Source organism: Phlebotomus papatasi, chromosome 1 (assembly GCF_024763615.1).
Source record: "Phlebotomus papatasi isolate M1 chromosome 1, Ppap_2.1, whole genome shotgun sequence".
NCBI classification, from domain to species: domain Eukaryota; kingdom Metazoa; phylum Arthropoda; class Insecta; order Diptera; family Psychodidae; genus Phlebotomus; species Phlebotomus papatasi.
In genome coordinates, this window is record NC_077222.1 from 54,118,839 (window position 1) to 54,141,004 (window position 22,166).

At 36.7% G+C, this 22,166-nt stretch overlaps 4 protein-coding genes across 7 annotated transcripts; 2 read left to right on the forward strand and 2 right to left on the reverse strand.

Moving 5' to 3' along the window:
* The first annotated feature begins 20 nt into the window (after positions 1-20).
* LOC129806818 (protein KTI12 homolog) lies at positions 21-1,199 on the forward strand. Its single transcript, XM_055855598.1, has 2 exons — positions 21-716; positions 816-1,199. The coding sequence occupies exons 1-2, from the start codon at positions 108-110 to the stop codon at positions 1,107-1,109; spliced, it is 903 nt and encodes a 300-aa protein (XP_055711573.1). The 5' UTR covers positions 21-107; the 3' UTR covers positions 1,110-1,199.
* On the reverse strand, positions 716-6,919 carry LOC129806802 (carnosine N-methyltransferase). 2 transcript variants are annotated; one of them, XM_055855579.1, is made up of 6 exons: positions 6,631-6,919; positions 6,305-6,560; positions 6,087-6,238; positions 5,891-6,031; positions 5,561-5,818; positions 716-1,508 (listed from the first exon to the last, which is right to left on the reverse strand). In XM_055855579.1, the coding sequence occupies exons 1-6, from the start codon at positions 6,750-6,752 to the stop codon at positions 1,226-1,228; spliced, it is 1,212 nt and encodes a 403-aa protein (XP_055711554.1). In that variant the 5' UTR covers positions 6,753-6,919; the 3' UTR covers positions 716-1,225. The 2 variants fall into 2 exon arrangements, with proteins under 2 accessions (XP_055711554.1, XP_055711562.1); XM_055855587.1 differs by having other exon boundaries at positions 6,087-6,205; positions 6,631-6,844.
* LOC129806792 (uncharacterized) lies at positions 6,880-14,189 on the forward strand. The gene is made up of 3 exons (XM_055855569.1): positions 6,880-7,083; positions 7,144-8,063; positions 12,837-14,189. The coding sequence occupies exons 1-3, from the start codon at positions 6,994-6,996 to the stop codon at positions 14,119-14,121; spliced, it is 2,295 nt and encodes a 764-aa protein (XP_055711544.1). The 5' UTR covers positions 6,880-6,993; the 3' UTR covers positions 14,122-14,189.
* On the reverse strand, positions 14,176-21,739 carry LOC129806772 (uncharacterized). Of its 3 annotated transcripts, none has more exons than XM_055855546.1 (3): positions 21,376-21,739; positions 18,507-20,919; positions 14,176-14,792 (listed from the first exon to the last, which is right to left on the reverse strand). In XM_055855546.1, exons 1-3 carry the CDS (start codon positions 21,547-21,549, stop codon positions 14,395-14,397), a joined length of 2,985 nt encoding a protein of 994 aa, XP_055711521.1. In that variant the 5' UTR covers positions 21,550-21,739; the 3' UTR covers positions 14,176-14,394. The 3 variants fall into 3 exon arrangements, with proteins under 3 accessions (XP_055711521.1, XP_055711534.1, XP_055711527.1); XM_055855559.1 differs by having other exon boundaries at positions 21,630-21,680; XM_055855552.1 differs by lacking the exon at positions 21,376-21,739 and adding an exon at positions 21,059-21,107 and having other exon boundaries at positions 18,507-20,963.
* Between the last annotated feature and the right edge of the window lie 427 nt (positions 21,740-22,166).

Sequence of the window (22,166 nt, forward strand, 5' to 3'; positions counted from 1 at the left end):
ACGTGGGAAAAATGAAGAAACACGAACATAACCTCATTTTACTGTTTACTTATAAATAGAAAATTCTCTAAAAAAAAATAAATTTTCCTAATTTTTGATAAGAAAAAATGCCTCTAATTGTCCTGTGCGGCATCCCAAGTAGTGGGAAAACAACAAGAGCGGAAGAATTAGAGAAATTCTTCAGAGATGAGAAAAATATCGCAGTTCACCGTGTCTCGGAAAATAAATGCTGCAGAGCTCATAAATTCCTGAAAAATGAGCTCTTCTCGGACTCCCAAAAGGAGAAAATCATCCGGTCATCTCTGAAATCTGAGGTGGGACGTTTGCAGAATGCGAAAGATGTTGTGATATTGGATGCAGGGAACTACATCAAAGGATATCGTTATGAGTTGTATTGCCAGGCAAAGGGAAGTCGCGTAACCCAATGCATAATCCTGTGCAATTTGCCATTGGAGGAAGCGAAAGAGTTCAACAGAAAACGGTCAGTGGTCGAGGAAAAACTTCCAGAATCCTCAGAGCCAAGTGACAATTCCGATGTTCAATATACAGAGGCTGTTTTCGATGCACTCTGCCAGAGATTTGAAGAGCCTCAAGGAACCAATCGCTGGGATTCTCCGCTCTTTGTCGTCCTTCCAGATCAGCAGCTCGACTTTGATGGGATCTACAAGTCCCTATTCGAAAACAAATTGCCCACTCCCAATCAATCAACACAAAATGTAATTCACTTTGATTTTATTGTTAAATTTCTTTGATTCTAGAAACTTGTCCAGGAACCCTTCATTATTAAAAATATTCTCTTTTGGTGCTTATTTTAGGCTCCAGTCTGTCCGGCAAACTATCTCTATGAATTGGACCAGATAAGTCGGGGAATTGTCATGGACATTATCGCAGCGAGAAAGTATAATTCAGGATCAATCTCACTTCCGCGATACCAAAAAGGTCCTGACCACTTATCTGTGAATATTCCCCCGGAAATTGGTGTGGCTGACTTGCGACGCGTACGTCAATTGTTCCTCAACTACATTAAATTGCAATCATCGCCCCCATCATTGGACACCCTGCCACAACTTTTTGTTCATTACATCAACTCTAATTACAACGTAAGTTAAATTAAATTTTTGTGAAAGATATTTTTTGAGAAAATGGACGCGAAAAAAAATCACACTCTTCTTAATAACTAAATTAATTTTAAAAATTGACTTCTGTGGAAATTTCTCCCCCTTCACTATTCAATTCCGTCCAATTCGCCGTCATCCGAGGTTGTTGCTTCTTTTGGCTTCTGACACACAAAGAAGACACTGAGGTATTCACTTTGTTGCATTGATCTTGGGTTTTGGCTGTACTTTGTCCGCACTCCCGTCTCATTTCGCAGAAATTTAAATCCCACAGTCTCAATCACTGACTGAAGATCCTCGTAGGTCGGTTCAATGCTTCCCTCATTGAGAATATCACTGTAGTGATAAAGAAGGGGTCCCAAATTCACCCAGATTCCTTCAGGTCGCAGGATTCTTCATAAAAAAAAATGAAAGAACGTGCATTAATATTTTAATTTAGGGGGCACAAAATTTGTAATGGTGTCTACACACTAGAAGCAATAGAAGAATAGAATAGAAGAACAAGGATAGGGGAATTTTCTTTAAAAAGGCATTTTTAAAAGAATTTTCTACTAAAGGCCTTAAATAAGTTTATTAAATCTAAATCGGCAATTTTTTATTTTTCCCGGACGATAATATGAAAGTTTTTTTTTTATTAAATTTATAAGCAAAATGCGTTTTTTTTACTAGAAAATTGTTAATTCAGAAAAGATGTAGTAAATTTTTATATGCTATTATTTTCATATTTTCAGAATAATGAATATAAGAAGCTTACTAACTTAGAATTGGAGCCTTAATTCTAAATTTTAAATTATTTCAAACCTTGTTGAATTTATTCTAATAATATTATAAATGCTATTTTTATATTTTTTGCTCTATAAATATGTTACTATGATATATTTTAAATAATTGAATAATTTTACCTAATATTTAACTCAGATAAAAAATAACCCATAAAATAAAAGTTTAGATAATAATCTTGAAAAAAAGATACATCTCCCTCTCTTCTCCAGGAATTAAATTAAAAACTTTTTTTTATTAATTCAGAAAATCAAAGAAAACTCGAAGTAATGTAATTTTTATAAAATGTTGCAATACCTATCCAATCTCGCTCTACAGTCCCATCTCTAATAGCCTCTGCACACTAGAGAAATTTATGTCCATATTGAAGCAAATTTCCTATGCTTGTGTAGGAAAAACTTTTCAATATAGACATAAATTTCTGCAGTGTGTACAGCCATACACAAATACAAGACAGCAATATACCAAAATCGAATTGATTTTGACAATTAATTTCAACTCATACGGGCTTCAGGCGGCCTCTACACACTAATACAAAATTTCTTTAAAAAATGCATTTTTAAAGAAAATTTCCCCTATCCTTGTAGGCAGAAAAGTCAGTATCTTTTAAAAAAGGGAATTTTTGTCAATAAATCCCTTTTTTCAACAATTCTGACGTTTCTGCCTACAAGGATAGGGGAAATTTTCTTTAAAAAGGCATTTCTTAAAGAAATTTCTCATAGTGTAGAAGCCATTAAGGTTTATCTATATGGCTTAATTGCTTAATTTTCTTTTGAAAGTTTTGGAAAAAATATTTATCAGGATTTTATATTAAATGTTCAAATGATCCATCGGATCAGGGATGAGATAAAAAAAATTACTGCAATTGCTTTTAAGAATTCAAGATTTATACGAGCTTGAGCCCTAAGCTTTATCCACGTGACTTTAACTGTTGTAATTTTTCAATAAGCAAGATTTTGTGAAAATTTTGACGTAGGATCCGATATAAAATGCAATTGACCTAACACGTTCTGAAAAATCACTGCAATTACTGGTATTTTAGAAATTCCCTCTGTCCGGGAACTAGGCTAAACTGCTGATCTGAAAGCTTTTTCACAAGAACTAGGCTAAACCTCTAGTCTCAAGACTGTATTATCCTTCAAGGAATCATCACATTTTGGTAAAATATAGGATTTCTAAACTTTCGAATTTTTTAACGTCATCATGTTTGTTTTCCGTTTGTTATTGTCCTAGAGCCCAAACTGTAAGAGTTATCGATTTCTAATCTTCGATAACCCCCTATAAATTGGTATTATCTAGAGACATTTTTTGTCTTTACCGTCTTTATCCTTCTTCAAAACGTTCAAAACCATTTGGTTTACTTCAAAACTGTTTCTAACGATTTCTTTTATTCTCGAATTCGTTTCGAAGGCAATCCAGTAGGAAAATTCTAGCAATATGATAATGTCATATGACAAATTGTCGTCATAATGACAAGAAATTACATGGTTGCTCTCAGTAATTGATATGAATCACATTTCGAAGATTTTCTAAGTTAATCACTTAATATTTTTATTTATTTTTAGTTAAAGTTAAGCCACTCTAAAAAGACTTACTTATTTTTCAACTGATTTGGTTCAAATTAGATTTACTTTAAAGGTTTTGAAACAAGTTTAGGAAATCTGAACCGGTTTTAATTACTAATAAACTAAAAATGAACCGACAATAGGGGAAAGTATTCTCCCTTCGAACGTTCATACCTTCGAATAATATGAATTTTCTTTTATTGTTCTTAAGAGACTTGCACATTTACTTAGCTTATCATCAATTATTGATAATTACATAATAATTATGTGTAATTCTCTTAGGAAAAATAAAAAAAATCACATTATTCGAATGCAGAACATTCGAATTGAAACGAAATTATGCAATGAAACAAAATATTACAACTGAACAACAAAAGCAAAATAAAAGAGTTTAGTGTAAAATTGTCACTATTCTTTAAGGCCTCTACATATTGGGAACAGTTTTTGACAAAAAATGGTATTTTGACAATTTTGAATTTTCCACCTATAGCGCAGTGAAGACGATCTACTTCAGATAAGAAATTTTTGACGAAAATTGCTCAAAAGAGGCCTTGAAGCCTCTATAATCTCAAATTAAATTTAGTTTAGTTCGATTTTGAGTCCGAAAGAGTGGTACAAACTTATGCAAATCTTTTTAGAAAGAAAGGGACGCGAATTTTGTTTTCACGAAATCCTACCGATCAAAAAGATACGCCAGATGCATAAAAGAAGAAAAGTATGAAAAAATGAGGTAGATAACGTTTGAGGAAGGGATGGAAATTTTATTTCATGAAATTTTCGTAATCTATCTAAAACGGACTTCAGACTAGAGGTTTATCTTATATTCCCAGAAGGCCTCAAAATCCCAAATAGCAAACAATTTTATTATTTCTTTTTCAGAATCTAATAGTCCATTTGTCTTTCAACATCCAATACAAGTTAAATTATTCTTAAGAAAAAAAAACTTGATTGGTAATAAATTAGAGCACTTAAGCCATATGACAAAGTTAAAGTCTCTAAAGCCCGCTGAATGGACTCTTCAAGTCAAAGAATTTTTTGCCCATATTTGGCGTTATTGAAGAAATTTTGACAGATTTTGTTATAGTGTGTAGAAGCCATAAATGTGACAGAAGCATAAAGAATTTCTTTTTTAATAGGATCCGGATAGACATCAATTATTATTCTTTATGCTTTAATGGTCACTACATTACTTAAGAAATTTTCGTTAGTATTTAAAATGTGTGGATAAAGGTCTCTACACATTGGGAGCAATTTTCACCAAAACTTGATTTTTTTTAATGGAAATCGTCTGCACTGCTGTGTAGGGTTTCAAAAATCCCGAGATTTTTTAAATTTCGGGATCCCGGGATTTAAATATTTCACTAATCCCGAATTTCGGGATCCCGGGATTCCGAATATCTAGGATTTTAGGATCCCGGTTTTCGGGATCCCGGTATTAATAATCATTCGCGATCCCGGGATCTTCGGGGCACCATTTTCTTCGAGATCCCGGAATTTTCGGGATCCCGGGATTTTCGGAATCTCGGGATTTGCAGAGGCTCTGGAATTTTCGGGATCCCAGGATCCCGTATTGGAAACCCTACTGATGTGTGGAAAAATCAACATTCTGTCAAAAATGAAATTTTTGACGAAAATTTCTCCCAATGTGTAGAGACCCTAATGGCCTCTACACACTAAAGAAAAATATGTCCATATTTTAGAGTTCTTCCTACACAAGCGTAGGGGTTTTTGCTTCAATATGGACATAAATTTCTCTAGTGTTTAGAGACCCTAACTGAAGCAATGCAAATTATTTACACCTGTAAATCGAAAAACTTTCAAAAATGTTTCAATATAATGTCAAATAATATGGACATAAATTCCTCTAGTTCTTGTATGTAGAAGAAGCCATAAGTCGTAGTCAATGAAAGAGTAAAAGATCCCACCAAAAAAATGTCTCTAAATATTTAAAGAGCATAAGATATGCAAGACAGCAAGAATTGAATTTGCAGACGAGAAAGGGTTTTGGGCGATTGAGAAATTAATAAATAATGATATCGCGTGTGCGGGCGATGAGCTGAAATTGGGAACATCGCTAGATAAGATTATATGGCACTGTACCTATAAATCCTCTCGACGAATTCCACCACGTTGTTGGCACAGTCAATGAAAAAGCACGTGGCGACACAATCCCACGCATCCCAGTCATTGTACACTTGCAGAAAATCCCCAGCTACCATATTAAACTTCCCACTTGGCGGTGCCTGAATGGGACTGACGTCGGGAAAGGTGATGGGTCTTATCTGGTCTTCACGTTTCACATTGTTCACATATTGATGGATCCAGGGGTAGAGAGTGTGCTGATCAGCATAGAGGCACCTGATATTTTGAAATACAGCTTAAGATTGGGAGCTCCGCAAAGAAGTTTCCAGGATTCGAGAGAGTACTTACTTGTTAAGGATGAAATTCGATGCGATCAACATAAAGTAGGAAAATTCATTGCCTTCGCAGAAATAGCCTCGATAGGCCAACTCATAGGCCAATCTACCCAATCCTGCGCCAGGTACCAACACTCTTACTCTACTTACGTCACTGCAAAGGGACATTAAGATTAGTTTTGATCGAGCTAGGAGGGAAAACTTCTTACCATTCTTCTGGATTGAAGGCCTCTGTAATTGCATCGATTATTGGGCTGTAGCACTGTTCTCTTTCTTCTGCACCTTCCAAACTCCAGTCTCGGGCAAAGAGTTTGAGTGTTATTTCCACCTTTAATGATTTAAATGCTTCTACATGATGAGACTGACCAAGAAAATTGACTTTTTTTAGAATCACGGGAAAGAGAAAAAAAAGAAAAATCAATCTTACTCCTTCAATTTCATTAAACTGGAGTCTTGCTTCCGGATAATTGTGAGAAATTACAGCTTTATCTGGCTGCTGTTGTTCCTCATCGAAGATACTGTTCACGTGCATCAGGAGCAGTCTTATAATATTAAAATTCTGATCAATACAATCTCTGATCTTCTTGAAGGTTCCAGTATATTTCTTCAGCATTTCCTGATGGTGTGAGGGTAATCTGCTAAAATATGCTTCGGTGGCATTGATCTTCTGAAGGCTACTGACCCTGAAAATAAAAGTCACACCCAGTGAATATCCAGCTGCACAAGATCCCAGGAAGCAATCCCTTTGTTTACTTGTAGTTCAGAAATGCTGCAATAACACTCTCAAAGTTTTGTCTCTCCTGGGCAGCTGTTGAATCCATATCCACTGATTCATCGTGGTTTAAAAGATCACCACTATCACTGGGAGAAGCCATCGGGAAGGAACTGGAGCTCTGGAATCACTGGAGTGTGCTCCCAAAATGAATAACAACAAAACTGTGACTTGTTTGTTTGGACAAAAACAACACTTTCTCGGTTTTGCCGCGATTTCGGCGCTAGTATCGCAATGTTGTTTTGACGTTGTACCATGTGACACCTAACCTAAAAAAAACAGATCATTTTTCCTGCTTTTGCAGACTTTTCTTTTTCGCGTCTTTTCACGGAAATTTTCACATTATGGAATCTTCCGGTGGAATCCTAAATAAACTGAAAGATCTAGGACCAGAACTGTGTGTGTACTTTGTGGATAACTTGCTGGAAAATGAGGTAAAAGCGCAATTGAATTCCCCCTGTGAAAACCTTCAGGAAACTGATATTTGCCCTTAGAAATCAGCCTTGGGTTCCTTTCACATCATTCCAACAGCTCTCCTAAGAGATCCACAGACTTACACAAAGGGCCTTTTGGTGCTAAACACCTTCTTGGATTATTGCACTCCAGAGGATCTCAATAAAGCCGGATCATCGTGGTTAACGCCACTGATGAAGCATATTTCACTGGACATGCCAACTATGTGCTCCGTTGAGTTGTCCTACAGTCTCCTGGGGAAGATTGTCACAAAGTCCAGCGAAGCAAAGGAACTGGTTAAGACTATAGCAAGTACATACCTCTCGAGACTTGTCCTAAATCTCGTTGACACTCCCAAGAACTGCCACTTTGTTGCCCTTCAATGCCTTTCGGCCTGTCTGATGCACTACGGAGGCCACTGCAGTCCTCTTCAGGGTCGCATTGAAAAGTTCATTCTGAACTTTGTCGACTCCCAAGATGAACGGATTACCCAAGAAGCTGCAAAGTGTCTCCTGTTGATGCAACAGCTCGCTGGCGGAGGAGTTCAGGGTGTTAATCACAATAAATCCTGGGGCAAACTTCAAAGTCGTCTCTTGGGCAGCCTGTCGGATACTCTAATTGCGATTTTTGGGGATGAACTCTCAAATGGAGATAACGCAGATACAGAGTCAAAATTAAATCTACCAGAAATTGATCTGAGCTCTGGCCCACTTAAACGTATTGTGGATTTGATTCAGAGATTCAGGAATCTCTGTACCTTCTTCAGTGTGGCCCTCTTGGGACCCTATAAAACAACAAAACCCGTACAACCGGTGAAAATTCTGAAGATTGTTTCGAAAACCGTTGAAGTACTTGGGAATGCATCCAGGGACAGTTTGGCATTGGAAGATGTAGTCACCGTGAACATATTGCCGGCAATGCACGAAAGCATTTTGGGACTTTTGAAAGCTGTGATTGCACTGTAAGTACCCTCCAAAATTTTTTAAAATAATTGATAAGATTAGGGTGGAATCTACACTTATGGATGTTATATAATATATACACTTATGGACAACGCAAAAATCTTAAGTTATTACACTAAACAGATTTCGAAAAATCAAAAAAAGTGTTAATTTACAACAAAAACTAATAATTTTATAACTTCTCGAAATCTGTGTTACGTAAAAACTTAAGATTTTTTCACGCTGTCCATAAGTGTATAGCATCCATAAGTGTAGACTCCACCCTATAAGTTTATTTTATGCTGTAAGATCTGTAAATGATTTTTTCTATGAATTTTTATTACTTGATCTGAAAGTGAAAAGCACCTCCTCTGGCCAAGTAGTTATGGTAAAATTATATCTCATTGTGAATCTTTATTTTTCGTGTCCCGCCGACTTCACAAAAGGGTCGTTTTTGAAAATTGAAAAATTATTTATTATTCCTAATCTCCTTGAATTGGCCATACCAAGTAAAGGTCGAAAGTTTTCGACTTTGGGACACACCCGGAGTCCTTTTTTTGCGAAGTTAGTGACCCCTGATAAACACGGATAAGATGGAAATACGATAACAATTTTGCTTTCTTAGAATTGAAACTAAAGTTTTTGAGAGATTAGGTCTTCCTATTATCATTTAAACTCATTTGTTTTTTTTTCAAATTCTAGTTATTAAGGGGTGTTTTGAAAGCTAATTTTAATGACTAGGTTGTTTTTTCCTTGTTTGGAATAGGATAAATTGGCCTGATTCATAACCTAGTCCAAATGAGAAATTTTTCAAACTAAAGGCGTGGCAAAGCGTCCCAGGATTTGCGAAATGCTCGAGCTCGTGACTTAGATGATATACCTCAAAAGTACTTTCGCATCATTTACCGTTTACCGGTACTCAACCGATTTAAATCGATTCATAAATCATTCAATAGATTCCATAAAATAGTTTAAAAAGTAATAAAAATTAAAAATTATATTCAAACAAATATATTTACAGTAGACTCTTCGATATCCAGCACTTCGATATCCGGGTGACAGCTGCCAAACACTGGCGGTTGATATATTCAAAATTATTTTCACTAAACATGAAGTTTGTCCAGAGTGAATTAAAGTATTATTAAAAAGTGTCCGAAAAAGAGCGCGACGATAAGTCCATATTGAATTCAGAGCATAAAGAAAATTATGATATTGATAAAAATTAGTGTTATATCATATAAAATGAGTGCCCAAATTAAAGTTAAAAGCACAATGATTAAATTTGAGTAGAAATTTTATAAGGAAATTAGATTCAGAGAGAAATCAGTAAGAGAAATAAAATTTGAGGTTAAATCCGACGGCGTCCCCAATGAATTCATGCAAAAGCAAGCAGGAAAACCTCCACCGGCGAGAAGTGTTGCAAATTTTCAATGTGGGGACAACCAGATGATATTGGAAAAGAACTAGAGGAAGCAATAAACTGGGAGCACAAAGTTATTTAGACCGGAAGGAAAATCTTGGTGACCAAGACCAGAGGAAGCCTTCAAACATTAAATAGAAGAACTCAAGATCACAAAATAGGGAATATGACGGTGAAAATAGATTAACGTGGAGCTTGGAATCAGTGCAAAGCATTTAGTCAGAGACGAGTAAATGATAAAATGGAATAAAAAAAAAGAAAAAGTGAGCATAAAAACTTCATGGAAAAGTAAATCAAAAGACAAAGAAGACATATTTTAATTCATTAAATAAACAAAAAGTGAGCATATAATAATTAAAAAAAAAACAGTGAACGTTTAAAAATAAAATAAAGTGATAAATAAAAAAAATTAAAATTTAAAGTGAGCGAACGAAATGGCTATATGGACCTAATTGAGTCCGACAGCCAAAACGTAAAACAAAAGAAGAAGAAGAAGAAAGTATTATTAACATTGTATCGAAGTTTTTAATACATAATTGTGATAAAAAATGAAACATAAGCACATCATGAAGAAAATTCTCTTTTTCTTTGTCAGACAGAAAATAAATTCACACTACTGCACAAAATAGAAAAACCGTTGATCATTCAAAAAACCTAAATGTCATTTTGTCCCCCAGTCAGCCGGATATCGAAGAGTCTACTGTATCGGTCAATAACCGGTTCACAAACGATTTGAATCGATTTATAAATCACTCAAAATATTTCCCAAAATACACCTCAGAAGTAATTTAATTGATTTTCATATAAAAATTATTTATCGGTTATGAACCGGTCCAATGTCGATTCAAAACCGATTTGAACCGATTCATAAATCATTCAAAAGATTCTCCAAATTTGTTTTAAAAATAAATAGAATTGATTTTCGGATAAAAATCATTTATGGGTTATGAACCGGTTCATTACCGATTCAAAACCGATTGGAACCGGTTCAGTTTTGTCGGAAATTCCAAGACCTTTCCAACGAGCCCAAACATGACCCCATTCGCTTGAAAAATGCGCTCTAGTGTTTTTTTTTAACCTTTGACCTTGAAAAACCGTTATTAGGAATGATTCAACGGTATTTTCGTCTAAGGACGAAATGTCCGCCTGGGTAATCCCTAAAACATATCCAAAAAATATGGTTTTGGAGGGGAAGGGGAGGGGTGGGCGTAAAATAAGGGGCATGTTAACGATCCTTGGGTCGACTTATGGGGGGGGGGGGGGTTCCCCGAAGGTCCCAAGTCTCTATCTCTTACTGTTTGGCCTCTATAGTTTTTAATGACAGTCTGGCAGAGATGACAGACCATTAGAATGACGCCATTTATCAGGAAACATCTGATTTAGGGGAGACCGGGGAGGTTTGGGACAGGGGTAGTGTGGGACAAGGAGGTTTTCTCATTAATTTTTGAAATAAATGGGATTTAACCACTATTCAATCGTAAACAATATTAAGATGTATCTTGACTAAAGGATTGGATATCCTCGGTTTTATTGTTTTAATTCTATGAACAATTTCTAAAAAATTGATAAAATATTGTATTTTTTGATTTCTCAGTTTTGCACTTTGTATTTTATATCAGCGATATATAATCAAAACTTTTTTATCTCATTAGGTAGCAGTGTAATCTGGGAACATATTTTTATAAAAGTTTCAGAGATTATACGATCTTGTTTTTTACTTTAAGGTTGTAAATACCAAAACTACACGTGGGGATGTTTGGGACACCTGAAAGGCGATGAATGGGGCGTTGATTTTCGACAACATTGTAGGTGTCGTGCAATTATTTTTTTTTTGTCAAAATGGAGAGTAATACCCAGTTTAAACTGGAAATCTACCTCTTGTGCAAACTTTACCAGTTGAGCAGCTGTTTACAGGGACAATTAAACCATCAATGTCTTGGGAACCTTGGGAATAAATAATTTACTCTTCAGAGGATATTCGACCTTTGCTCAATCCCGTTAAAAACTCCAGTAGTTTTAGTGTAATTTTTCCCTGTTTTCGTACACATTTCACGAGATAGCTCCAAAACTACGTAGGTTGCCAATTTGGGGTTTTCGGTTGCCTTTTCAATATTAAATTAGATTTTATTTTGAATGAGTATTATTTGCTATATCATTCTACAATGACAGAAAATAGCTAATAAACTCAAAAGTTTTTTCGGCTCGCTAGAAACATGTCATGCCCCTGCCCTTGACACTAAAATAGAGCCTATTATTAATCCTGAATGATGGGAACCTTAATATATGTATAATACATGTATATACAATTTTGTTCTCGGTATTCGGGGTCCTTCTTAACCAATTGCTGACTAGACTTTTCACCCTGTACAACCCCCTGGCAAGTTGGCCTTTTTATATGGAGCTATTTGAAGCCAATTCCTAAATTGATCTCGGACTCAGCTCACAGTGCTCCGAGGAAGAAAATTATTTAAACAAAAATTTAGTATATTTTATTCCTCCATACGGAAAGGTATCTTATAATACGGAAAAACTTCTCACTTTTTAAATATTTAGCATAACGGTAGCGAGTGCAAAAAAAATCCCATATAAATTTAAATCGAAGTATGAGAAAGTGACTTCAAATTTCAGGCAACTTTTTAATGTTAATGTTAATATTAATCCATTAAGTACTGCTCCACACTTCTCTGGGATTCCAAGACCTTTCAAAAAAGCCCCAGCTTGGTCCAACCGATTAAGGAAAACGCTTTCTGGAACAAATTAACCTTTGACCTTGAAATACAATTATATTAAGAAGGACTAAAATGTAAATTACGAGTTTGCGAGTTCGAATAGAGAAAAATAGCTCAATTCAGAAAACTTCTCCAACTAGATTTTTTTTTATAAATTAAAATTGATCAATATAGGGTAAGTGTGCCAAATTTCGGCATAGTTGCATGCAAGCGTCAAAGTCTCAAGTTTGAAATGTAATATTTTAAATACAAATTGATTTTTTTATTCTTTCTTCTGAAAGAGTGTTGCTTGGAACCTTGTAAAGAGTTTACCGTCTTTATTTACTCTAAAATCATTCTTAATACATTTTAAAATTAATAAAAATATAGACATAGCTTTGGTGTCCTATTTCGGCCACCTTCTTTTTCATAGTTTCTTGCCCTTCGGGAATTCTTCCTATGTCTTTTTCACGTTATCTCGTTTGTCGAAGCTACATTTTTTGTTATTTTTTTGCATTGTATAATCTCTAGAGTATGTAAAATCTTAAAGTTCATGGAAATTCGAGGAACAAAAAAGGTGGTCGAAATTGCAAGCTGGCCGGAATTTGGCACACTTACCCTAAATGGTTTTTTGATAGGGACATAATTTAACCCATTTTTTACAGTTTGCGAGGGAATATGGTTCTCTTCAGCAGGAGTGTTTGCTCTATTCTGCTGTCTTCTCTAAAATGTTCAACCAGAGTCAGTTCCTTGCGTATTGCAACATACAAACTCTTTGTCTTCTGGTGCAATACTGTCAACACATCGAGTTGCGTTGAGGACATTTCTGATTCCTTTATCACCTCAATCATCCAGGATACTAAGCCTTTTGTCGTGAAAGTGCACCTTCAGGTGAATGGTGTGAATGGCAAAAATAAACCCAGCAAGAGGCTCAAACGGAGACTTGGAGAAAATTGCGACAAGGATGAATCTGAGGATGAGAATGTGACTGAGAGACATTTAAATGCTGAAAAGTATGAAGAACTCTGCACAGAAGCTCTCAATTGTTTGCGTCAGTTGATTAGATGTGGTTCGTGCTTCATGAAGTCACATCAGATGAAGCGTATCTATGAGCACGCGATGGCACTCATGATGCAAAATGTTGAAATTGATCGGAAGAAGCGTCCTCTCTATGCCAACAAAGATTGTCGCAGGAGTTTGTTTTTGGTTCTCAAAGAACTCCTGGTTTCATCGTTTACAATTACTCTGCCGCAGAGTCAGTTTCTCATTCATGTTTTTGCCCAGGCGCAGCATTCTGAGCACTGGCATGAGAATAGGATACTCTGTGGTGAGATCCTTGTTGATTTGGAGAGGGTTATTCATCCACAGAAGCTGGAATTCAAATTTCCGCCCAGGGAGGAGATGGAGCCACTGAAAATGTCACGTACTCAATCTCAGGAAAATATTCTACTACCATCGAGCGATGAAGATGAAAGGATTCCTGAAACCCTTCCAGTAACTGAACTGTCTCCTGATAAACCATTGTCTCAAGCGACTGATGAGACTATTGTGATGACAAAGGATACTGAAGTCAAAGAAACAGAATCAACTGAGATTCACATTGAACAAGATGAATTTGAAAAAGCTCCTACAGTTGAAGCTGATGAAATGAAGAAAGACGAAAAGGATGGCAATATCCCAATGATCAACGAAGATAATCAAAGGACTGAAAAGGCTGCAACCACACAGGATATCGTGCTAGAAATAGATTCTGACGAAAGCAACGAAGTTCAGGAACTTTCCGACGAAGAAATTGTCTTCACTCCCATTTCAAATCCACCAGTAACTCCAGCTTTTGATTCTCCAGAACCCCAACAGAAACGTCCCCGAAAGTCTCTGATAATTATCGATGAGGATTCCAATGATGAAGATGTCACAGATTTGGTCAGTTACTTTGTGGATGATCCGTAGCTTTTTAATTTTTTTCTAACTTTGGACTACTATTATTAAATGAAATAAAATAACTTTGAAATAAAAAAGTCATAACAATTTTTTAATTTCTCCAACAAACATCCGCCGCATAAAAAAAATTCGACACTGAATTCTTAATCAAAAAGAAAATTTCATTGTCCTAAATTTACAAAAAAAAGGGAGAATGAAACTCTGATAGAAAAATCTTGTCAGAGAACACATTTTCCGGCTACATCCTACTTACTACACAATATCCTAACTAATTTCAATAATTTATAATTTAGTCTCATGCCTGAATATCCCAGACTTCCTGTCATTGTAGAGCTGTATTCGTAGCTGTCGCAGAAGGGCATTTGAATAATTGCCAGCATTACTGTCCGGCAGACAATTGTCCTCCATGGCACCACTTTCCGGATACGCACTGGCACTCCTGTTGCGTATCACATCACTCGTTGGCATATCAGACTCCTTCGGAACTCCTCCAGCACCGCCGCCACCACTCTTCAGCATGGCACGCGGCGAAGCAGATTCCCTCAGTCGAATATCATTCAGGTAATTCATGGCAGTGTCATTTGTATGCAGCAAATTGTTGCAGTTCAAATTGCGACACATATTCGGTGGAATATTGTAGTTCTGCTCAGATTCTGTGTCCTCGATACTATCTACATCGCCTGCAAAATTGAAATTTTTTCGAAGATGCTTAATTAAAACGGTCTTCAGATTTAAAATTTAGTCCAGTTGGTAAAAATTTTCATTTTCCCAACAATAAACAATTGCAGTAATTTTTTGAAAATAATAAGATATTTAAAAAGTACCGCAAAAGTACTTTCGCATCATTTACCGTTTACCGGTTCTCAACCGATTTGAACCGATTCATAAATCTCTCAAAATATCCCCCAAAATTGTTTTAAAAGCAATAGAATTAATTTTCGTATAAAAATTATTTTTCGGTTACACTGAGAGAAATCCGAAAAGTTAAAATAACATTCCGAAAATGTTAATTTTACCCTGCAGTATTGATCCGAAAATGGTGTAAATATTACCCTTTTTAGGTGTATTAGGGGTTAAATTAACCCTTTTTCATATTAATTTTACCCTTAAAAAGGTGTAAAATTAACATTAAAAAATGTTGATATATTTTTACACCCAAAAAGTGTTAAGGTTATGACAAACAAAAGTAAATCGCAGCCTCTTTTTTTCTCAGTGTCTGAACCGGTTCATTACCGATTCAAAACCGATTGGAACTGGTTCAGTTAGTGTCTTTTAAATCTTTGAACTTGAAAAACCGTTATTGGGAATAGAAAATAGAAGTAGGAATAGAAAAATAGACCTCCCTGACCCGAGCTGGAAGAGCTCAAAAATTTAATTTTGAAATGGTTATATGTCCAGTTCTAATTGTCAGAACTTGAAAAAATTTGATGTTATGGAAATCTCTCGTGGAACACTACAACTTTTTTGACACAATAATTTCATCCGATTTAATCGAAGGTCAGATTAATCGAAAAATCGATTTTTGAAACTTCGATTTCGAATATGTCGAAAATTATACGGTGATTTTTCTTCAAAATTTAGTATGTTGTAGCTGAGGTCGAGACCTTTCCAACGGAGGGTCGCACTCCCCCCTCAATGTTCCCTGACCTGAACTATAATCAAAAAGGTCTTGACCGGACTGTATTTTCATTATCATGAAGGGATTTCTATGAAATTTTAATGCATAATTCAAAAGGACCTGACTCTATCTCTTATGTTTATTAACCGATTTCAATGAACATTTTTTCTTTTTATTTCGCCTTTCCCACTCAGACTATTTAAAATAGAGAAAATTACCAGTGATAAGCCCAGATAAGTTTATGGTAGCTGAGATTCTTTACAGGCGAACTCTGAATGAATGCGCGAAAATTCGATTTTGATTTGAATTTTGGGGATAAAGAATCGCGTCGAGCCAATTTTATCTGTCTCGTCCACCGAAAACATTTCCGTTTGGGAAAAAAATTAAAGTCAAGTAAAAAAAAATCCGAAATAAAATTATTCAATTACGTTATTTAACCCTTTTTTAAGAACGATTGAGTCACCCGTGATCCATAGAGAATATAATTTTTCGCAAAGTAGAAAGTTGTAGGAATCTGGGAAAAAAATTGCAAATCTCCAACTATTTCCTGTATAGTAAATATTTAAACTTAAAAGTTACGTATTTTAAAATGACCGCACTGACAAATGGTTTTTTTTATTATTTATAGATGAACACAGATTACCTAACATATCCGAAAATCTTTGAAAAAGTTTGAGTCAATTTTGAGATAAACCAAAAGAAATGGTATTGGAGGGGTTGGTGATGGTAAAATGAAAAAAAAAACGTCTGGAATACATTTTTTTTATTTGGGGTCACCGAAGACCGGAAGTTTATATCTTTTACCGTTTAAGCTAAGCTTTAGAAGAGCCGTGATAAGTTGGAGAAAAAGCGGATTATATAGAGCAATAAAAAGGAAATTAAAAATATAGGGGAGACTGGGGCAAAACTTGTCAAAACGCATATTTAATTTTTTCACGAGCTCTGAGAAAACTTAAACGTTTTATAATGAGCATATTCTTATAGGAAATTTACTGCTCTACAACATTGCAGAAGACTATTTTCTTCTATCTCGAAAGAAATGTGATTTTCGAATCATTTTCTAAAAGTCGATTTTATGGAGATTCTCAAAATTGCTGGGGCAAATTTTGTCAGTCTTCGGATAATTTGTGACGTTTTACTCTCGCAAACGTTAAAAATATCAAATAGACATATTTCTAGAGGAAATTTATTTCTCTACAACTTTGTCAAAGATAATTTTTCTCTATCTTAACCCATTCCATACCGTGGTATTGTACATCATACGCAAATTGAGTGATTTTAGATTATTTATTCCTAGGCAACTGATAATCGAATTGCTGTCGGGAATGGATTTTCAGTAACTTTAGTTCTTTAATTACTTGGGAAAGATAGACCGACAGAGATGAAAATACATTTTGTTATTATTTTCTTGCTTCGCGGAAGGTCATGCAAAATTTTTGTTCAAAATGGCGGACGGAAAATTCGACATCCCGTTGAATTTGCTAAAATTGGCCTCTTTCCTGATTTGAATTCTAATTGCCAATTTGTTTTCTTGGATAGTTCCTCTATCTAAATCAATAGAGTTTGTAATGAATTAATGCACAGAAGTTAAATTCAGTGACCGTTAAGACGTGTGCTTGACAGGGGCTCTCCGCGCCCCCATGAAAGGTAAAATTTTTTTCTTTTCAAAAAATTCATCTATTAATCTGTAGGAAACTAATCCCAAAATATAAACGTACTATCTCAAGTATTTCTGGTACATTGACTGAATGGATTAAGAGTTTTAATTTAAGGTCCTTGACACACTTACGATTTAAGCCGAGAGACGGCTGTGTGGAAAATGATAGAAATGTGCTTTACACATTATTTCGAATATAATTAGGCTAAGCCATCTCTCGACTAATCCTCAGGTCTGTCAAGGCCCTAAACCTCTAACGTATAAAGCGGTCTTCAGACTAGAGGTTGAGCCTAGTTTCCGAAGGTCTCAAAATCCTGAATAGGGAGTAACTTCGTCACTTTTTGAGAGCCTCAAAAATAATTTATCTTTAATAATCCAATCCCAAGTTAAATTTTTCCAAAAAAAATTTAATTGATCAGAAATTAGAGCAGTTAAGCCATTTGGCTAAGCCTTAGGTCTGAAACCCGTATAAGAGTCACTGCAGGGTAGCATCACAAAAATCGCATTTACAGCGACAATAAATGATTTATTTATTTAAGAGTGGTAATAGTGTCCTCGGTAATAGTCTTATGCCCTAGACACACTTAAGACCTAAGCCGAGAGACGACTTAGTGGAAAATGATGGAAATGTAGTTTGACCATTATTTCTAATATAACTACGCTAAGCCGTCTCTCGGCTAATCCTCAGGTCTGTCGAGGACCTTACTAACATCTTTTGAAAGTTTGACCTAATTTCGACTCTTCGTTTAGTTGCTATCCTCAGTTTTGTATGACAAAAAATCTCACTTATAAATTCAAGAAAAATACTGATTTAAAGTAATCTGACTGAAATAAATTAATTTTTTATAAAAGGCATGTCGGTTTATTTTGTAAATTTTTAATTAAAAAATTGAAAAAAATAAAAATGTGAATTTTAGGAGCGAAAAGAATTTCAAAAATTTTTATATTTTCGCACTTTGCGCCTAAAGAAAAAAAGATAATGAAGAACTGATGTATTTTTTGAGTTTATTGGACCATAAATTAGTCTAGAAAAAATTATCTCACTACTTCTTTTTGCATAGTTAAAAGTTGGACGTTAGAGGTTTAATAGATACCAAAGAAAAGATTTAAATGACTTACCATCGCTACTATTGTTGCTTGTGACAAAAATATCCTCCTGCTTGAGTTTCTTTGAGCGATTCCGCCGATAGTACTTAAATTCTCTGGGTAGTGTATAGGATCTGGGCAGTGATACTTGACTGTCAATATCAGATGGACCATTTTGCTGGGCCAAATGATTGAGAAAGCTATCGTCATTCCCATTGTATGGTGCAAAATTTCCACCATCGCACTTCCCACTGCCTTTGGGTCTTTCGAGATAGTGTGGCGACAGTACCACCTCATTCTCATTCTCCTCCACAAATCTCTGCCCTGATATACTTGGAATAGCTCGACGATCTCGTTGCTGCTGCTGCGAATCCCGATTCCTTGGCGGTGGCACGACGTTGAAGGGGAAAGAGGCTTTATCAATGTACGAAGCTTCGAGATTCGTACAGTAAGTTCCGGTTATTTGTCTGGGACGATGGAGATCCAGAGGAACTCCTCGACTGTAATTTCTTGTTCGATTGAACACAGTTTCTGGACTATAGGCACCTCTGTACGATGGCGGAGGCATGCATCGATTGGCTTGATTCTCACTCGAATTCATTATCTTCAGTTGCCTCTGCAGGGAATCTGTGATGTCTGAATTATCACTCAATTTCTTGGATATCTTCTCTGGCTTTTGCTGCTGATGCAAATACGAACTGGGTGAGTCAACCTTCCTCTTGGACGCCAATGACAGGATGTGTGGCAAATTACTTTCTTTCATCATGGAATTTTCTGAATAATTTTCCGCATAGTTTTGCTGCAAATACGGCAAATCCGCCAAGGATTCATTGACCTCTGTGATCATGGCATTTGGCCAGCCGAGTGGTGTGATATTCCGGTGATTTTTTGCTTTGGGAATGGGTTCTTTTGGCAGTGAAACCTTTCCTCCGCCATCGCCACCATTCATCGGAACCGATTGCACTGGTCCTCCAAGTTTTCCCTGTTTAATTTCCTCCTCGATGATCTGCAATTCCGCCAGCTGCTTCTGCTTCTTCTCCTGCAACTTCTGGTGGATGTCAATGCGTGAACTCACACTACTCTCATTCTCACTGGATCCAGCATATTGCAGTGCAGCAATTTGCTTCTTCCAGAATGGCACCATCATCGGACCATTTGGCATCTGACCATTCTGCTGAGCACCAGCCGCCAATTCTGTGATCGACAGTGACAGAGGCACAAAAGAAGTTGGTTTCTTTTTCTTCCTCTTCGTCGCAGCCATGCCAATGGGATTGATGAATCTGCAGCTAAATACTCCGGGAATCCCTTGGTAGTAACTCTTGGAATTTACATCCATCTTCGGCGGAAGCTTATGCTCATGCTCTTTGCTATTGCAATAGCAATTTCCACAATTTATTGATGGCTTTGACGGGTAGATTCCATTGATCTCGTAACCCAGGCGCCGAATGTGGAAGAATCTGTAGTAGAGGAACATGAAGAAGATCCCCAAGGCAAATGTCACGAGCATTATCACGACAATCCAATACCATCCATCGGGCCTCTCTGCCCAGATACCAAAGATCCACAGACCAACCAGAAGGAGATTCTCCAGGAACATTACCGTGTAGAAAATAACCATTTTCTGCCTATGATTGACTTCCTGGAGATTGATGTAGGCAAAGACATAGACGAAGGCAATGAGAGCAGCCAGAAGACACTTCCTGAGCCGTGAGATCCTTTCACCGTGAAAAACATTCTTAGGAGATATAATCCAGAGGAACATGGACACCCAATGGAGGATGATCACGAGGAAGGTCCAGTAGTAGTAGAAGGAACCATAGATAATTAAAGAAATCATACGGGAAGTGATAGTACCAAGGCGCCAGAGTAGCTGGAAAATGACTCCGAGCCAGGTGAGGATCAATCGATGAACATTCTGCAGACGGACATTTTTGCTAAAACTGGCCAGAGCCCAGCAGACACTGAACAACGACAGGGCAGCTGACACGATATTGAGCTCCCGGAAGGCATGGCTATTTATAGCTGGGGCATCTGTTCCCTCCACCACCAATCCACTAACTGTTGTGGATTCTCTCAGGATTTTGGGCCTCAATTCAGCCGAAGAGCCCGACAGGATATCCCGGGCAGTGTGATCAGACACCAGGATATGCAGCTGAAGCAGTAGCATAGGCGCACTCTCACAAAATGCATGAATGAGGCGCAACATGCACAAATCCCGCACTTCATGCTTCACATTCTGCAGCTCAACGGGAGCCAGGAGTTTGGCATATCGCCATACAATCCCCACAAGTACAGCATGGAGAAGGATGACGATGTTCTTTGGAATGAAGCACCACCGCACAATCTGGGTCACCGACTGTCGTTCCTCTGTGGCTTGGGTGATCGCGTGCGGTTGCTTCCGCTGCGTCAGGCGCTCCTTGTTCAGGAACCATCGCAGCGATATGATCTGCATCAGGGAAAGAATGATAATTATCCATGTGCACGGAATCCCTTCGGGGGTGATAATGATGAAAAATGCAAAAGAAACAAAATGCATCCCATGGCATGCCAAGTTCAATGATCTATAGATGCAGGGGGCTACTCACTTAAAAATCGAACATTAATACCCAACCAGACCATTTAACACAGAATAACATCAAATAGACAAAAAAATCACTGTTGCATGCAAAAACACTCTGAGAAAAAGCAAAATATCCAAAAAAACACTGCAAAAATTCATATAACATATAAAAAATGCACTCAATGCATGGATTAGTAAGTAGCCCCCTGTGATCTAGTACGCCGCAAGATCTTTTTTGGGTAATTTTCCCCTCCAAAAAGCACCCAACGATGGAATGCACCCCGGAGGAAGAAAAATGGAACATTGAGAATGGAAAATGCAGGTGAAAATGAGAAAAATTACTTGGGATAGTATCAGCGATGAAAGGACAATGGTGGCAGTGAGGGCGAAATAGATGAATTTTCCACTCTCATACAGTGCATAGCTAAAGACAACATTAAAAACAATATCACAAAAGTAGCCAGCCAGCGAGATAACATTGAATAGTAGATCACACAGTGGCAGAAACTCCGTCATGCTGAATATCAATTGCCACACTTGGTGGACACACTCCACTTCAACTTCCTGCACACGGATACCACGGAAAGTCCACTCACGCACCACTAAATTGCAATTTATCGAGAACCCGATCAACAAGGCACCGCCATTATTACTCCAAGATGGCCACCATCTCAGGAATCCCACCCAAATTGGAATTCCATTGTTACGGGACATTTAAAAGGTTTACAGGTGGTATTTCTCCACTTCCCCTCTCTTTTATTTTCTGCCAAACAGAAGCAGAATCTTATTTGCTGTATGCTCGATTACTCGATCAAGAAATTCATCAATAATGTTTCTGTTATAGGGGAAACCGGGACAGATTAGCCACGTATAGTATTAGATAGTGTGGTGTTACATTTTTCCTTAGAAAGAATATTAAGCAAATTGCTCTTCAGAGTAATTATAACTTCCTGCCTATTCATTTTTAAATATTTATCAGTCTATCTAATTTATATTTAAAATATGTAAAACCGTTAGTATTTATACCCCTCTTATAAACTAAAGGGACTAAAAAGAGTTAATTTACTGCGAATTTAAATGTTCAATAGAGAGCGTATAAAATAAATGCATGCAATACAATACATCCTATGTGA

Excerpts from the sequence above, each read along its gene's own strand:
- LOC129806818 (XM_055855598.1), top strand. The coding sequence starts at position 108 with ATGCCTCTAATTGTCCTGTGCGGCATCCCAAGTAGTGGGAAAACAACA. Across the intron at positions 717-815 it reads CCAATCAATCAACACAAAAT|GCTCCAGTCTGTCCGGCAAA; the intron begins GTAATTCACTTT and ends TGCTTATTTTAG.
- LOC129806772 (XM_055855546.1), bottom strand. The coding sequence starts at position 21,549 with ATGACGGAGTTTCTGCCACTGTGTGATCTACTATTCAATGTTATCTCG. Across the intron at positions 20,920-21,375 it reads CATCGCTGATACTATCCCAA|ATCATATCGCTGCGATGGTT; the intron begins GTAATTTTTCTC and ends TCCCTGATGCAG. Across the intron at positions 14,793-18,506 it reads AAGCAACAATAGTAGCGATG|GCGATGTAGATAGTATCGAG; the intron begins GTAAGTCATTTA and ends TCAATTTTGCAG.
- LOC129806792 (XM_055855569.1), top strand. The coding sequence starts at position 6,994 with ATGGAATCTTCCGGTGGAATCCTAAATAAACTGAAAGATCTAGGACCA. Across the intron at positions 7,084-7,143 it reads ATAACTTGCTGGAAAATGAG|AAATCAGCCTTGGGTTCCTT; the intron begins GTAAAAGCGCAA and ends ATTTGCCCTTAG. Across the intron at positions 8,064-12,836 it reads TTGAAAGCTGTGATTGCACT|TTTGCGAGGGAATATGGTTC; the intron begins GTAAGTACCCTC and ends CATTTTTTACAG.
- LOC129806802 (XM_055855579.1), bottom strand. The coding sequence starts at position 6,752 with ATGGCTTCTCCCAGTGATAGTGGTGATCTTTTAAACCACGATGAATCA. Across the intron at positions 6,561-6,630 it reads GCAGCATTTCTGAACTACAA|GGTCAGTAGCCTTCAGAAGA; the intron begins GTAAACAAAGGG and ends TTTTATTTTCAG. Across the intron at positions 6,239-6,304 it reads AGTTTAATGAAATTGAAGGA|TCTCATCATGTAGAAGCATT; the intron begins GTAAGATTGATT and ends TTTCTTGGTCAG.